The sequence below is a fragment of the Artemia franciscana genome, chromosome 2, assembly GCF_032884065.1.
Source record: "Artemia franciscana chromosome 2, ASM3288406v1, whole genome shotgun sequence".
NCBI lineage: Eukaryota > Metazoa > Arthropoda > Branchiopoda > Anostraca > Artemiidae > Artemia > Artemia franciscana.
In genome coordinates, this window is record NC_088864.1 from 23,360,427 (window position 1) to 23,378,737 (window position 18,311).

Here is an 18,311-nt window from a genome sequence, read left to right on the forward strand (position 1 = left end):
TAATTCTAGAAAGTGGATTTCATGAACATGAAGCCTTTATGAACTTGTGATCCTTGGGTGATAAACTAGTTATGGAAATTGAAGATCCGGTCTCTAAAGACCTTTGCAAATCCGTTTCGTTGGTTCTCAACAATTTGAAGGCAAAACTGATTTAAAAATAAGTTTTTCGATCTCCTTAAAAGAATTGAGCAAGATGATTTATTTAAGAATATTAGACTGTGAGGGACTTTCTGATGCCGCTAAACTTAGTAATTCTAAGAAGTTGATTCTCGCTTTTTGGCAAAATTCTGCACTGAAATATGTGCTTAAAATAGATTGACCACACTGATATCTTGACCACGTTGTAGTTGCCTGTAATCCATTTACTAAGGTATATTTAATAACTGAATCTGTTGCGTATATTTTTAAGAAGGTAGTTATAGCCCTCTCCTTAGTTCTCTCTTATGCTGCATTATCAAATTTTAATACGAACCTACAATTTTATTTGCCATAATGATCACGGACAAATCAAAATTGTTGGAAGACCATTAGCATCTATCTGTAATTTGGGTACTTTTTGCGTCACCTTGGCAATTTCGCCGGAAAATTGTAAATGAAGGCATGAGATTTAGTCAATTTTTGAGTCAATCGTTAAAACACTGTTCTTTGTTTCGTTTAGGGAACACTTACAAAAGAAAGAAATATACTAATACCAGAAAAATGGCAACTAGTGAGATTTATTTTTCTTGAAATTTTAAGTGGTTTGAACGTAATTATTCGTCAAGTTTTTGATTGTAAGGCTACTAGTTTTAGGCCATGTAAACATGGTTCTGATTTTGGTAAAATTTTAGTTTTGCTATCTTGGAAAGGGGTTAGGTAGGGAAAATGAAACTGTCAGTAACGAATCCAAGGCCATGAACATGCTCTGGTAAGGTATTGCTAATCTTCTCTGCTAATTCAAGTCTCATAATTTTGTCTACTTGAGAGGTCTATTGAAATTTTGACAAACCTACATTTTACCATAATTTTTAGCTGCAACTTACTTATTCTATGGCTTTAGTTCTGAAAATGCAACTTCTGTTATTTGAATAGAATTTTAAGTCATATCAGTTGGTCTTCCAAATTTAGGAAATGTATTTGCAGCTCTTTGAAACCTCAAATTGGGTTTGAACAAAAGGTAATTCTGAAAACAATTTTGTTGTATTTCATTTAAGCAGACATATTTTGCAAGGTTTCACTTGTATAACAGGTTTAATTTTTTATTTTTATTTTGTATGTTATGCTTACAAGCTTTTTAACTTAGACTACAATCTATTGGATAAATAAATAACAAAGATTTATGAGGGTCATCATAAGCTACTGCCCTCTAGAGAAAGAAAGTATAGAGATAAATACTTCAAAATACCTCCCCAGTCCATACTTCAATCTGTAGCCCTGTTGCTGAAAGTTTCTTTTTCCTAATAAAATCCCCTTTCCAAGAGTGCAAAAAGTAGCTAAGCTAGAATTTTAGCTTGTTTATAAATAAAACCTAAGGTTAATTAGGGAAATTGTTTAGTTTCATCACATGCTGTCTATAGTGGAAATTATGATGTAAAGCACTTAGAAATTCTAATTCTAGAAGCACATCCATTTATGTTGACCCTCCTCCATGGGGCAAACTAAAAATGCATAAAGTGGGCTTGTTTCCAGGTAACAATACCTATAGATTTAAGTGGATTAGCATGCTTTAAATGAAACTGGACTAATATGCTTTACTCTATAGGCAATGTTATCTGTAAACAAAATTGGACATTTGTTTTGTTCACCAACAGCTGGCTAGTTTAAACTCTAAAGTGTAGTTTAAGTTTAAAGTGAAACATCTTGGATATTAACAGTAATGGATGCATGAATTTTAATTATCTTTCTTATTAAACAGAAATTACCAGTGATAACTAGAATTAGTATTTGAATTATAATTTTATTAGTATTGTACAACCCCAACTTTTCCCTCAGCTCCAAAACCCTGACTACTTTATGCATTTGCAGTTTGCCCCATGAAGGAGGAAGGTCAACAAGAAATGGATATGCTTCTAGAATTAGCATTTCTAAGTACTATAGTATGGAAACTATGCTGCTTTGCAGCATAGTTTCCATTTTAGACAGCTTTTGAAAAAACTAAACTAAGCAGTTCATATTATTGACCTACAGAGAAAGTGAACAGGCTTACCCTTATATGCCATTTTGTATACTCTTTCTGAATATAATCATTGCTTTTCTTTCAAATTCAATATTGAGCCTTTTTAGGACCCTTGCAATTAATTTCATTCTATATTTCTTGGATATTTAGATAGATTATCACTTTTTTTCTAACTTACTATGCCTTGTTCAATATAAATCCATTTTGTATATTTATGTTTATTTATCAACATTAAGTTGAAAAAAATTAAAACAATTCTCCTATGTTTTGTATTCTGTTAAGCCACTTAAAAACTGCTATTTCCCCTATATGTCAAATAAAATATCAAAACCAACAGAAGATATATGGTGGATAGAGAAATAGAAAAATTGTTTTGATTTTTTTATCCAACTTGATTGTGACAAATCAATGCTTGCAAATTATATAACTAACAAAATGGGTTTCATAATAAAATAGCAAGTTTGACCCTTTTTATACCAATAAAACAGAAAAAAGAAATTATTATTTTCAAGGGTTCAAAAAAGACAAGACTGAGTTAGCAAGAAAATGCATTATTATATTCATACAGAGCATAAAAACAGCATCTAGTTGTATGTTCACTTTATTTGTTGACCATTAATATGAACTGCTCAATATTTACCTTAGTTGTTGCTATGCTCTATATCTTTTTTAAGAGACACTAGTATATCAAGCTGTATTAGCTGTAAATTTCCCATGATCAAACTTCAAGAAGCTTTTGGGTTTTGGTGAATTTCTGCCAATTTCATATTTTCATTAATACTTACCTAGGTAGAATGTGAACATACTGCTTTATGTTTCTGTTTAGGCTTTATTTGGTATATAATGTCAGTTCTCCAAGAGACATGCTAGAAAAAGGTATTTCTAGATTGCTGAAAGTTGCACTCATTTCTACTGTCTTATTGTGACTACTGTGACCTATCTTATTTTGTCACTGCTGATTCAATTTATAGATGCACATAATAAAAATAAATACCTTGAATAGCATTTGCAGCATGATACAGTGGGCTGCATCCTCCTGTAGAACATCATGCTGTTGAATTGATGAGATGACACAATTAGTGGGTATGATAGGATGTGGTGTCCCACTAGTACTTCCATTCTCCATTACTCCACTCCAAATCAACTGTATTTTTGAAAGAATTAATCAATTCACCAGTGACAGTCTCATTGGAAAGACTGTTCCAAGTTCTGACAGCATGTACTGAAAAAAAATCATCCTTGCTCCACATCTGGAGAGCTCCTGTTGCAGCTACATTGAGTGGCCTCTTTTAGTAGTGGTAAGGGAGGGAGTAAAAATGGAGTTAGTTATGTTATTTTGGTACACTTTCTTGACAAAAATGGCATCTTTGTGCTGCCAGTAAACTAATGTGGGTATCTTCAGGCAATGCAAACATTCAGGGTAGGGAAGCTGTTGGTGTGGGACACAAAGCTTAGTTGCTTTTCTTTGTATGTTTTCTAGGGCTGCCACATCTCCCTTATATTGAGGATTTGTAACAGGGCAGCCAAACTCCAAATGTGGTCTTACAAGAGAATTATATAATTTTCTTATTATCAGAGGATGGCATGATGATGTGGTTTGTTTAATTAGTCCCAGGGCTCTGTTGGCCTCAGCAACTTGTTGCATAGTGTGCTCATGGAACTTAAACTTTCTGTCAACAGTCACCCCTAAGTCTTGTTCACTCTCAACAGCCTCAACTTGGATATGTGTGCCAGAATATATGAAGGACTTTGCATTTTAATGGGTTGAACTCCATCATCCAGGTGGTAGCCCATAAGGAGAGACCATTCAAGTCATTTTGCAGGGTTCCATTGGCAATTCCAATTAGTTTGCTGTCATCATTGTAGAGAGTAATGGGGTTTTATAGAACCTCCTTACAATCATTAATATATATAGAGAAGAGGGTGGAGCCAAGGATGCTCCCCTGGCGTACCCTGCTTATAACTGGTGCAGGCTCTGAAAATATGGGTCTCCATCATCAAAGGAGACCATGAATATCTGGATTCAGCCAATCAGAAACGATCTTATCCACTCCACAGTGTCAGAATGAACTCCATATGCATGGAGCTTGTGTAAAAGATATTGGTGGATGACTTTATTGAAGGCCTTGGCTTGGTTGAGTAATAGGACATCAACTGCTTTACCTTCCTCAATTAGTTCAGTGACTATATCATAAGACTGAATCAGGTTTGTCTCAAAGGACTGATTCCTTCTGAAACCATGTTGAGATTTTGACAGTAAGCCATTTTTTGAGGTGGTTAATAATAGCATCATTGAGTATAGGCTACTTTTGAGCAGTTTAGAAATAACTGATGTGAGACTAATAGGCCAGTGATTCTCAGGGTTATTTTTATCTCCCTTCTTTTTATCTTAACTATATTGGCCAATTTCCAATTAGCTGGTACCACCATCATCCTCATGGACATCTTAAAAATATCAGCTAGTGGTATGGCAACAAGAGCTGAAGCTTCTTTCAGCAAACATGGATGAATGCAATCAGGGTTATGCCTTGTTTAGATCCAACTTATTCAGGTGCTTGAGAGCATCATCCACACCAATCACAACAGATGGCTATTCATAGACATGGCTCCTTTCTGGGAAAGGGGGAGGAGATACTGGAACTGAGTGAAATTAGTGGCAAATATGGCATTTAAACAATTTGCAATGTCTGCAGGGGATCAAGCACAGTAGCATCAGGATATATAAGCTAGCATATTCTATGTCTATTTGGATTAGAGCTGGAAAAATAATTCCAAAACTTTTTGGGGTTTGTTTACTTTAGAAGAAACTTTTTAGAGGACAGATACCAGAGTCTGCAGCCAGGACTTTTCCAATAGTGATTACCATTAGAAAAATTTTCCTGATACCGCTGTCATTGCTACCTTTGTTGATGCCTTTAAGATTGCTGTTGACAAGAGTCTGTCCTTAAAACAATCAGAGACAGTGGGATGTAATTGAGTCAATGGCTCCCCATCATCACTGACCATCAAGTCTATTGGATTTTTTCCTTATTTTGCTGGACAATGTCATTTGAGGTTATGTCCTGCATTGTTTCCCCAATCTCCTGTAGTCCACCCAAGGGGAGTCATTAATGAGCAGCACTTGATCCTCAGAGCTGTTTTTAGTAATTTTCTTTTCCCCATCTGTGATTGCTCCATAAGCGATCTTTTCTTGTACCATGGTTTGTGTGTCATATAAGAAGGGGATTAACCCCACTAGGCTAGTAACCATGTCTGGCTACAGTTTACTCAATCTTGCCATCATCTTCCAAAAATGTCATCCCTTATGGTCTTAAACTGGGCAGGACAACTATTGGCTGGATGGTATTCTCAAATCAAGCTTTGCTTATATAAACTTGTTTTTAAAAATTGTATTATCCTTACAATTCTTTATGAGTCAGACTTTTGAATAATGCACATATGTTTAGTATGCCATAAATAAATCTTGTCAATCAAACATAAGAAATTTCCAAGGATATGCAGCTAAGATGATTCTTGGTCTCTCCTATATCAGGAGCAACACCTGAGGTTAAACTTTTAGATTATTTCACTACTATTGCAGTACTGCTAACCTTATCAACAAATTCCCAATAATAAAGAGTATTTATTATTGATTCTTATATATGAATCCCATCAGCAACACCCATACAAAAATTACCCTTACAGCTACAATATAGTTGTACACATTCTTTGCTTACTGACTACACAAGACTCAACTACTGTTGATACTAGCACCTCATATTCTTGACATAAAAGGTGTTTATCATGTGTTTGTCATGTTTAATTTTGTCATGTTCTTAACTCCAGTCAGTGCCCTTCAATTCAACAGTATTGGTATGAAATTGAACTTAACAGTTTGAATGAATAGACAGTAAATAAATATATTGTATTTGGTTGGTATATATATATATATATATATATATATATATAAGTTTCATCAAATTTAGTCTTACTCATCAAAAGTTATGAGCCTGAGAAAATTTGCCTTATTTTGTAAAATTGGGGGAAGCACTGCCTAAAAGTCATGGAATCTTAACGAAAATCACACCATCACATTGAGCATGTCAGAGAACCATAGTGTAAAAGTTTCAAGCTCATCTACAAAAATGTGGAACTATATTTTTTTTGCCAGAAGACCACAGTCATGGGCGGGCACTTTTTTTTCAGAGGTCATTGTATCAACCAAGTGGTCCTAGAATGTTGCAGCAGGGCTCATTCTAACGGAAATAAAAAGTTCTAGTGCCCTTTTTAAGTGACCAAAAAACTTGATGGGCACTTAGGCCTCCTCCCATGCTCATTTTTTCCCCAAAGTCAATGGATCAAAATTTTGAGATAGTCATTTTGTTCAGCATAGCTGAAAAACATAATAACTATATCTTTGGGGATGCCTTACTCCCCCACAGTCCCCAGGGGAGGGGCTGCAAGTTAAAAACTTTGACCAGTGTTTACATACAGTAATGGTTATTGGGAAGTGTACAGACGTTTTCAGGGGAATTTTTTTGGTCTGGGGGGAGTTGAGGGAGGGGGCTATGTGGGAGGATATTTCCTTGGAGGAATATGTCATGGGGGAAGAGAAATTCAATGAAGGGGTTGCAGGATTTTCTAGCATTATTATAAAAAAAAATGAAAAAATAAACATGAAAAAGTTTTTTCAACTGAAAGTAAGATGCAGCATTAAAACTCAAAACAAACGGAGACTATTATGCATATGAGAGGTTCTTTTCCTAAATACCCTGCTCTTATGCTAAAGTATTTTTAGTGATTTCAACTATTTATTCTATAGCCTTTCTGATTCAGGGGCCAATCTTAAAGAATTGGGTCAAAATTTAAGCTTTAGTGTAAAGAGTGAGGTATTAATGAGGGGACAAACCCCCTCATATGCATAATAAAAATATATGAATATAGAAGTTTGCTATGTAAGTTTATTCTTAAAGTTTTAATAAAAACTTTGGTTAAAAATTAAAAGTTCTAGTTGACTTTTTAAGTACCCAAAAATTGAAGGGCAACTAGGCCTCCTCCTTCACCCCCTTTTTTCTCAAAATTGTCTGATCAAAACTAAGAGAAAGCCATTTAGCCAAAAATAGAATTGATATGCAAATTTCATTTTAATAATTTATGCACGGAGAGCCAAAATCAAACATGTATTAATTAATAAACATTCAGAAATTAAATTAAAAAACTCTGTTTTTTTAACTGAAAGTAAGGAGCAACATTAAAACTTTAAACGAACAGAAATTACTCTGTTTATGAAAGGGGCCATTCCCTTTTCAATGCCCCTTTCTTTACGCCAAAGTTTTTTACTAGTTAATAAAGTAGAATTGAAAGAGTCAAACTTTAGCGTAATGAGCAGACCGTTGAGGAGGGAACAGCCCCTTTCATGCACAGAGCAATTTCTGTTTGTTTTAAGTTTTAATGTCGCTCCTTACTTTCAGTTAAAAAAAAACTAGTTTTTTTAATTTAATTAGTACAATGAATCAGAATCAAAAATAACTCAGCCTTTATTCTACCATGCTAAAAATTCCTCCACAGTGCAGTTTTGCATATGTTTATGTGTACTTGTTAATGATATTCTTAATAAGGATCCTAAACTCTTATGTTAATCTATATCACTTGTTTATTTTGCATAGAAGTTAATGTATTGTAACTGCATTTCAGGTGTATTACAAAAAGACAAGAAAGCTGCAATTGAATCTGTTCAGGTCTTTGGCAGGAAGGTATTGCTTCAGTTTTTATTTGCTATATATTTTGGTCATATTTTGTAAAGTAGGTTTTATCTTTTTTTCTATTTTGAATTGTGGATTGACTGTATAAAGAATGTTAAATTTTATGGTATTAATTTAAATTTTATCATCATCACTAACCAGCGATTCTACAGGATTTAATCCTTATTTCACTGGACAATGCAATTTAAGTTAATTTTTTAAGGTAAGAAATACACACGCAGTTATTTATTGGAATATTTTTTAATCCTTTTAAATAGTGTTTTGTGTGATTTTTTTTTACAGGAATTAAAATTTTATTGTAATTATCAAAGTCCAATTTAGGATTTTATTCCTAGATAATTGAAAATTCTGTCCTGAAAACTAGACTTCTAAAGGCAGTTTAACCCTTACAATCATATGGATATGATTTCCTTTTTGTATATGTTCAAGTACAGTAGTATCTTGGTGCTCTTGCTTCCTCTTTTCTAGAAAATTGTAATTTAAAAGTATTGTCTAGTGTTTGGACTTGTCCTTACTAAGTTACAGGCAGTTTTTAAATAATTGCATACTGATTAGAAGATGTTAGTTTACCTCTGCTAAAAATATCAAATTCAAAAGAATTTAGGAGCTTCACACTTTTTTGCTTCTCTAAATAAACTTGATAAACTGTCCATTCAAGCTGTATAGGGAAGTGAGAGAATCAAATGTATTCGCCATGAAAGTTCCTTATTTTTTTTATGCTGAAACAGGATTTATGGTAATTTTAATATATACCAAGTCTACCATCATCCTTGTTTTTTAATACCCACATCAAGGGCTCTTAATAGGAATTAAGTAATGATGACAGGGTGTCAAGACTATCCTTTTCAGATTCACCTTTTTGTTCAAATTCCAATACAGATCACTTCCAATTCTCTGCTAAAGTAAGTGTTTAATGTGCTTAATATATTTCATATGCACAAGGTTGAGAAGAGAGGTCGAGGAGGGACATAATAGACCTGTTCCATTAAGGCTAATTTTTTTGTTGTTTTCATGTCACTTGGTATCTACCAAGTGACATATAGCAATTGAAATTTCTGTCTATCTGTTGGTCCTGGTTTTGCTAGTTTCAGCACTTCCAGATAAGCTAGGATAATGAAAGTTGGCAGGCATAAAAGGGGCCAGGTCAGATTAAATTAGAAATATTTGCTTCCCTGATCTGACCATCTGGGGGGGGGGAGCGAGCAAACAGATAGTTGAGAAGAATTATATTTGCTGATGAAACAAATGATTGTTGTTCATAAATCACAGAAAACACTTAAGTGGAGAAATTGGGATGAAACTTGATTGGAAGAATAAAGCACACATTTTAGATATGTGATTGACATAACCGGACCAGATCTGATCTCTTTGGGGGAATTGGGGGGATTTCTAGTGCTTTGGCGATTTTGAGAATAATCACAAGTTCTAGATGCATGATTGACATAACTGGACTGGATCCATTCTCTCGTCACAAGTGCCACATGAACTCTTGGCTCTTGTCTAATTCCTAGGCAGGAGAAAAATTGTTTCTTTATCAGAAAAACATATATGTCCAATTTGGCTCCATGGTCATTGTTCGAATCTTTCTTTTTTCTGTTTTGATACTTAAATACTTCTATTTGAGGAGTAATTCTGAGGCAGAAATACTAAAACCACCTACCCCATCAGATTGGAAATCAAAGGATGAGAAAAATTGCAACGGAATGAGGAGAGAGAGACAGGAAATAAACCAATATTGCATTATATAAGGGGAAAATGCAAAACTAGCAACAGCCAAATTACAAAAGAAAAAAAAAGAACAATAGAATAATTAGTATTACCATTTAAATGGGATTTCAAAGTGAGATTGAATGCACAATGCTCAAATTTATAAGTTTTATGGTTGCCCTCATAGTAACTAGCCATAACAACATTACTTCGGACATGATATACAAGCAGGTATTGGCGATTATTTGGCCCTGAAATTCTACGTACAAATTAAATTAATTATTTTACATAGTTTTTATTAAGTGACTGTTGCATTAAAACAAGATAATGGGAAGCAGGGTCCAATTCCCTCGGAAAAAGGAACAGTTGAATAAATACATATGATATGAGATTAGTAATCAATTTTGTGCTCCACTTATATCCATCTGCAAGCATACAGAAATATGTGCAAGGGTTCTTCCAATCCTAGACCCAACATTCTTCTAATTTTCCCCAGTGGGTTACTATATTAGGCTTTTTTGCTGCCATTTCTTTTTGTATACCCTCGAATAGTTCCCTTGATTCTCCCCTAGATGTCAGCTGTGCATGTGTCTTCATTCATTTTGCTATTAGGTTTTGATCAATTTTTTCAATATGATCAGTCTGTGGTCCCCAAGGCACATAACTCATGGATGATTATTTGGGTATAATTTAGTTAAGGCTTCTTCATATAAACAATGTATTGAATTTTTGAAACCTACTTAAAATAGAGGTTTCTGAAAGAAAAGATGCAGTATTTAAATCTAAGATACACTTGTACACATAGCATGAACAATTCTGTACATTGTGTACTTTCTACTGCCATGACTAATAGAAGTCTTAAAATCAAAATTGACATTTTTAACATAGTCTTCTTGCCATCAGTTTTGTAACTTTTAGGTGCACATAGGGATGGGGAGGATTGGAAGAGCACTTACGCTTTCAGTTATTTAGGGAGGAGACCCGCTTCCCCCACCCTGTGTAACCAAGGTTGCATTCATCTAGACTATAACCATCTCTTGAGAATATGGAAATTTACATTTCTGTAGACTCTTCTATACACAAGAAACTTCACATATTTTAAGCTCAGAAAAATGTTATAATTCATGTATTAACATAACTTTTAATGGGAAGTTACATTGACTTGCAGAAAACCGCAACAGCAGTTGCTTATTGCAAACGAGGTCGTGGCTTGATAAAAGTGAATGGTCGTCCATTAGAATTGATTGAGCCAAAAATTCTTCAATACAAACTTCAGGAGCCCATTCTTCTTCTTGGAAAGGTAAAAAATTTCCAATTTCTCAATTTCTAATTTTTTGTTCTTTATTTTTTCTTTTCTTTTTTTATTATTACCCTGAGAGAAAGTACAGGCTGATACTTATTTGGATGTTTGTTTTTCACTATACATTATAAACTTATGGAAGCTTAAGATTTAATCTTTATCGAAAATACAATCAAATTCATTTGCAAATGGGAAAATTAAATATGACTAAGAATAGAGTAACAATTTTCAAATTAATTTGTAAGATTTCATCATTTTGCTTATAAAAAAAACTTAGACTTTGAGTCTAAACTTATTTCATTAATTTGTGGAAAAAAAGAATATTGTTTTCTACAGCTGTATTTAATATTGCTTTAATTGCAGAACATTGCCAAATATCATGTATTCTCTGCTAGTTTATTGTTCACTTTTTCTAGATATTTTGCAAATGCATTCCAAAAGGCATACAAGTTTATTTTCTTAATGTGAGCAGCTATTAAGTCTGATTATGATTATACAAAAGTAGATATCTGTTTTCTAATTTAAATTGATACAAAAGGAAGCTGGGATAAGTTTTACAAAGCTATTGGAAAATAAGATAGCAGCTGTTGAAAATAACTCTTTGCGTCTTTACAGTTAGATGTACAAAGACTTATTGTTCCAGGTGATGCATTGTACTTACTAAGCATGCCTGTGTTTTATATAAATTATATTTTTGATAAACTTTACATGTCTTCTTTGGATCATGGCAACCAAAGTGTCGGAGTTTATTGTCTTTCTCCAAACAAAATAGCACATCCTCTCTTTTTCAACTGCTAAGAAAGGTTCCTATGGTAGGTCTTTATCTACTTTATCTGTTGGTAGGTCTTTTGTTTGTAAAGGTGTATTTTTACTGTTTTATAACTTGCAAGGGGAGACTAGCCATTTATTGGAAAAAATTGGAAGAAAGAGAGGTCTGCACCTCTACCTCAAATGCTACCTGAAATAGTAGAAACAATTTTGTTGAATCTAAAAACTTACTTTTGTTGACACTAAAAAAATTTCAAATGTGGAAAACATTAACTTTGATTTGAGGACGTATTAAAAGCTCTTTTTTGCTATTTTGGATTGTCCTAGTCTCTGGCCTAATGAATATTTTACTGATTGTTGTCATAAACATCATGCTGCTAGTGGAAACAACGTCATTTAAATTAGTTTTAAGGCCAAAAAATAATATATGAAATAAATTGAGGTCTGTAAAATTTAAGTTGGTCTGTTTATTTATTTTTACTTCAAAACTGAAAATACTGCCCAATATTATATTTCTTAATCCATTTTCTGGAGTTCTTGGTTAAGAATGCCAAAAAGTTTCCAAGATGGGTAATCAGTTTAGAGTTGTGGTACTTTTGCTTTAATGATTACTTAAACCATGATAGGGAAATGACATGCTTCTTAGAAAAACTCTTTGACAACTTCTCAAAAGGCTCAGACCATATACATCATGTGATTAACTTCGTTTAAATGATGTTTCTTATCCCGAATACGAGTTGTTACTTTGAGATCAATTTATAATCTGATTACATTTTGTTATTTGTAATGGGTCATACTATTTTTCCTTTTCACCTAACAAGTTTATTTTTATTTTTAGGACCGATTCTCTGAAGTTGACATCCGTGTTCGCGTCAATGGTGGTGGTCATGTAGCTCAAATCTATGCCATTCGTCAGTCTATTGCTAAGGCTCTAGTTGCTTTCTATCAAAAATGTAAGTGTTATTAGTTGAGTGTAATGGATTAGAATTTTATAAATATTTTAATGTGTAACAGTGATTCTATTGCCTCTGGTAAGTTGGAATTGTTACATTATCCTTCATTGTTATTTTAGTCAGCCTGAGATAATAGATTAGTCAATTAGTCATCAGTCGTTTGACTGTTATTACCATCGCTATCATCAGCTAATTTGTTTGCGAATTGCAAATACATTTAATTTTTTTTATTATGCCTTTTTGGTATCAGTTGTATGTTTGAGTCTGCTGATAGTGCGATCCTGAATGCTGGCACCAAATGAACTTTGCATTCTACATTTGCATCAAACCCGACTTTGCAGTTCAAATAAATCTTAAGAATTTATTTTTGTCAGGTCTCACGATTTTTATGCACATTTAATACGAATTGATAACTCGTTTGATTCCCAAGTTTATTGCTCCACTTTTTGTTGACTCTGACCTTAACATATTGAAATTAGCCACTTCTATTTTGTTTTCTTCAAGGGAATTCCACAGGTGGTAAAATAAAGGTCGTTTTGTGGGCGCGTTCAACAGAAATCTCTTGATATTTCTTTGAGTGGTCTCTGGCAGAGGTAGTGGTTGGCTGGCAGAACAGGATCAGTTGATGATTAATTTCTAAGCAATAATAACATTCTCTTGATTAAATCTATATAAAGATTTGGTGGCTATAATTTTTTATTAGTAGTTGCTGATAATTTTTTTTATTGTCTGACGAAGCAACAGTATTGATGTGGAAGTTAAATTTAAGCTGATGTTTGAGAACGGCACCTAGGCATCTCCTGATGTCCAGATGTCAACCACTTCAAGTAAAAGATAACAAAAGCACATATCAGTTATAGTATCTTGTGATGAGACAGCAATTAATTCTTCATTAGTTGACCAGTCTCTGGACACGTTCGCTTTGTGTTGAATTTGTTAATTTTATTGACTAGTTTTTCATTGGGTGCATTACTAGTGCTGGCAAATATTTGAAGTTCGTTTTTTAGTTCTGTGTTCAAAGGTGATATGCTCAATTCATTGCAATGAACATTTATACATTATGAATAAATATTCCTTAAACAATTACTATATATTCCATTGGCCCTGAAGATGCTGCAAGACTTGGACTTTTTGTCTAGGATTTAGTTATGTAGGCAAAACGATATTTTTTTTCAAAATTTTGTAGAGAAGGATCTAATATCTATAATAAGTGATGGTATTTCAATTTTTTTTTGTTTTTTTTGGCGAAATTGGACTGCTGTTTGTTAAAAAAGAAAATAATAAAGTGCAAACTGATCGTGAAAATTTTCTAATACAATTTGAAAATGCCGAAGATTTTCCTCTTATCGTTGTTTTTTGTGTTAAACATTTTTTGAAGTTTCTTTTTGGTTGAATTTTACTAATTTTAAACATAAATAACCATTGCACAGAAAAAAGAAGACTAAAAATGCTGGTTGTAATTTGTTAACCTCTCCACGCACCTGAAGGGGTTTATTGACTCGAACTGTATTTCGCGATAGGAATATAGTTGTCCCAAAAAAAAAATCGAATGAATGTGATACTGAGTACTGACAGGATCCTATTCACTCAGAAAAGTCATCAGTTGGGGGTTTTGTCCTCAAGTGAGTGCATGGTGTAACGGTGATAGTTTTTTTTTATTATTATTTATTAAGACTTGACTGTTTGTTTTGGTTCAAATACAATACAAAGGGAAATGAGTGAGCATCAAGAAATATCCCTCTAGTTACTTCAGATTCATTTAACTGCAAAGTGGAATTTGTAGTTTAAACCCATTGTTCTTGTCTCATTGTACAGGAAGATTCTGGTCCATCAGCTGAAGTGGGAAATCGGACTGTAAATTTTAACGAACAACTACCGTTGGCCACATAAATGCACCATTCCAGTTGCAGATTGGCTCCCTCGGATTCTAATTCTCCCTCGGTCTATCATGGGGAGTTTTAATGTTGCAAGTCGCACATTCAATCAAACTTTCAACTATACCAACTCTGAAGTTGAGCACGTCCTTCCTAAAATGTTTTATATTTTTACCGCCTCACATCGTATCAAGCTATGTATTGCTTATTTCCATGTCAATCATGAGAAATATGCCCCTAAGCGTCTATTTTAGATTTGATGAGGATGCAATACAGGGCAATAAGACGGTCGAGTTTTTCTATGTCTCCCATGTTCTGTTATTACAAAGTGCTAACTTTTGGCTGCTTAACCTGGATGAATTTTCAGTTCGCTTTTTCCCGTTTTAGAACTTAATCGTTGTTTCTGCTGCCTATATGTGTTAAGGTCATATGTTCTGGGTTGTTGTCCAGCTACTTGAAAGCTACCAGTTTATCATTCCATTCAACCACCTAATGAGGTAATCTTTGTCCTCTCTTTCAAGTGCTACACGAAGCAGCTAGTTAGCACAAATAACACTGGTCCAGTAAATCCTTTAAATCATAAACTCTAGAAACAGATGATCTCTGGCGGAAAATTAGTCACAGAACACTTCTGGAGATGGTGATGACTGGACGGCAGTGACGTGCTGGAGAACCATCCCTGATTTCAGAATAAAATTATGTAACCTGGGGACCAGATTTGTCCTGTCTTTATTTTGGGAAGGGGGGGGGGGTGTGGTCCAAGCTGACATTCAGAGAGGAACAAAATCCATTACTGGGCTTACTTTCCAAAGCCTGTCTTTGACAGGCGAATCTTGATCCGCGTCTTTGTCTACCACTTGAAGGTTGGTTCGAAGTCTTTGGGACCGAATATTCAGTACGCTGGCTATCAATACCAAGAGTTTTAAAACCTAAACATTCTATTCCTTGGATACTTGAAAACTCCCAGAACTACGTGCATACGGACATACATTGTGATGATTGAAGCAGTTGCCACATTGGATTCTCCTGTCTGTAGATGCTGTATATGTGGATTTGGCATTAAGGTCATAAACTTCTCTTGGAAGTATCCGTTGGAAAATCAATTAGTCCTTTGGGTTTCATCGTTAGGCCTCCCAGACCATTATTTTCTCTTTGGTATGAGCGCTTTCATTTGAGTTGAATTGCAGAATTCAAGTATTAGTTTGAATTTCTATAAGGTTCCCATTTTATTTAAACTTAAATAAGAATTTTCAAGTTAGTTGTGCAACAGGAGCTCGGTTGAAATTAGTTATTTCATTTGTATATGCAAATTCTTAGAAGAATAAATTCGTTTTGATAGTTTGATTTCATCATTATTTCACGAGTGAATTTTGTTTTCCAAAAGCTGTAACATTGGATTTTTTTATTTAGCAAGAGGTATATGCCAAATCCTCTAAAATTCCGAGTCATTTAAGGACCTGTTAAGTTGCTCCAAATTAATTTTGTTGTATTTAGAGTTATGATTACTGTGCTGTTTCTGGTCCATAATGTTTGCCAAATTTGGAATCAATCAGAGAACATTAACTTAATTACAATTCAGATTTAAGCAGTGGCGCCAAAAGAGGAAGGTGGACTAGGCATTTGAACCCCTACCCCAATGGGAGGGCAAAATGTTTAGGCGTTCTTCCTGAGAAAGTAAATATCAGATGTGTCCATTGGTTTTGGGCAGGATAATATCGTCAGTGTTTCGCCTTAAGCTCGAATCTGATATTTTTCACACGCCTGGGGTAATTGCAAAAGACCTTCGATAAGCTGTTCTCAAAGGGAATATCTGCATGGTAATTTAGATTAGAACAATGGAAGTATGATTGAATATGCATTACCCTACTGATCCTCTCTTTGAATATAGCTCAAGAAACGGTTTTGGCAGTTATTTCATATGTTTGAAAATGTGGAACAGCAAAAATTGGTATTAAAAAAGCCTAAAAGGAACTAGTTCCTTTAAAAACTATTTAAAAAATGTTTGTCAGTTAAAAATGTCAGGTGATAATCGTAGGACCAAATCATTGACTCCTTGGATTGCGGGATTATTCACTATACTATTGCAATCCGTCTGCCTATGTCCTTTTATAAATCCAGTTCTTATAAGTAGTTTAGAATGAAGGATTTTCAACATATCTAGGCTAATGAAAGTATAAGAGACTCCAGTTTGGAGCCCATTATTTACAAAATAACAGCCCTCATATAAGAGCCAATATCTTTTGATTGGATTTTCCAATTTGTGGGATTCCTTATTTGAAGTATAGGTTTTAGTTTTAGCCAAGTATATTATTTGGTAGTACGACAGTTTAAGATATTCATTGCGTAAAAAGAAAATAATTATTACTGAAGCGTATTTTAAGCCCCAGCTTTGATACTAGTTTCCGCAGCATTTGAAGTTTCTTCAAAAGTGAGTAAACGTCTCAAGAAGTATAGTTGCGGTTGGAAGTATGGCTTAATTTTTCTAATGTGACCAGCAATTTCTTTTCTTTTTTTCAATTTTAGTTTTCTATTTTAGATGTCGATGAGGCGTCAAAGAGAGAGATAAAGGACATTTTGATTCAATACGATAGGTCTCTTTTGGTAGCAGATCCAAGACGATGTGAGGCCAAGAAGTTCGGGGGACCTGGTGCCCGTGCTAGATACCAAAAATCATATCGTTAATCCTCGATTTTGTATTTTCGGTGGTTCAAAAATACAACTTTGTTACTGCTGAAATTTCACTTTTCTTATACTTAGGATTTTTTTTTCGAGAACATGGCTCAAGTTACTTCTTTTTTCTTAAGTTATATTTTGGACTTTTACTTACAGAAAAAAAAACAACTGGAAAACCACTTAACAAATAATCGTGTACCATGATCGTGTACTTGTAGCCTACCACTTGTGTGCAAGAGAAATGAATAAGCAAGGGAAGTTTATAGAAGGTTACTTTGGTGTAATTTGACCAGGTAATCTGAAACCAACAAAAAGACCCAGAAACTGGTGCAAAAGCAACGTTATTTGTCTTGTTTTTTGAGCCATGTGTTATGCTGTAAGAAGAATATACAAATCAAAAATTGAAGACTTTGATACATAATTTGGTGCCTGTAAGACACCATGGTTGGATATAAGGTATGGCTGGAATAACCTCCAGGCTGTATATCGAAAAGCCATGTATTTTTTGATTGTCATGTAAAAACCAATAGTACTGATTTTATTGGAAGTTTACCTACCTAATGCACTGAGCGGGTAGAAATTAATGGCCAAGTGCCAAGTCTTGTTATGCAAATAGTAGAATTTGTTGTTCCTTTACTCTGAGTAGTTTATAATAGCTACTCCAAATATGGGGATTTTTTGACATGTTGGTAAAAGTGGTTAAAATAGAAAATACTGATAAAAGCAAAATTATTGAACTAAATTTTCGTAGAAAGCTATACATTTGTTTGAATGTAAACGCTATGGACCACATGATACATGTCAGACACTATTAATAATATCCTCTGAACATGAACAATGGCTTAAAACGGCGTAGTCCAATATATGCATATCTTAATGAACTTGAATATATATTTTTTGTCTGACCAACACAGGGTATTATGAATAATGACAAACCAAGGATTTGGTAGTATGTCACTTACATAGTATTTCATTTGTGGCATTTGTTTGGCAAAGTGTAAGTTTTATTTCTTTAAACAGATTATGGAATGTTTATTACCCTTATGAATTCGGCTATAAACAAAAATGTTTTTAGACCAGCATCGGTCCTTTGCCGTGTCATCACCAGGCTATTTGGAAATTTAATGTCTCTGCCAAAAC

At 34.0% G+C, this 18,311-nt stretch overlaps 1 protein-coding gene across 1 annotated transcript; it reads left to right on the forward strand.

Annotated features, from left to right (window-relative positions):
- The first annotated feature begins 615 nt into the window (after window positions 1-615).
- Window positions 616-17,234, forward strand: LOC136038996 (small ribosomal subunit protein uS9). Its single transcript, XM_065722517.1, has 5 exons — window positions 616-709; window positions 7,829-7,887; window positions 10,772-10,903; window positions 12,510-12,624; window positions 17,035-17,234. Exons 1-5 carry the CDS (start codon window positions 700-702, stop codon window positions 17,178-17,180), a joined length of 462 nt encoding a protein of 153 aa, XP_065578589.1. The 5' UTR covers window positions 616-699; the 3' UTR covers window positions 17,181-17,234.
- The last annotated feature ends 1,077 nt before the right edge of the window (window positions 17,235-18,311 follow it).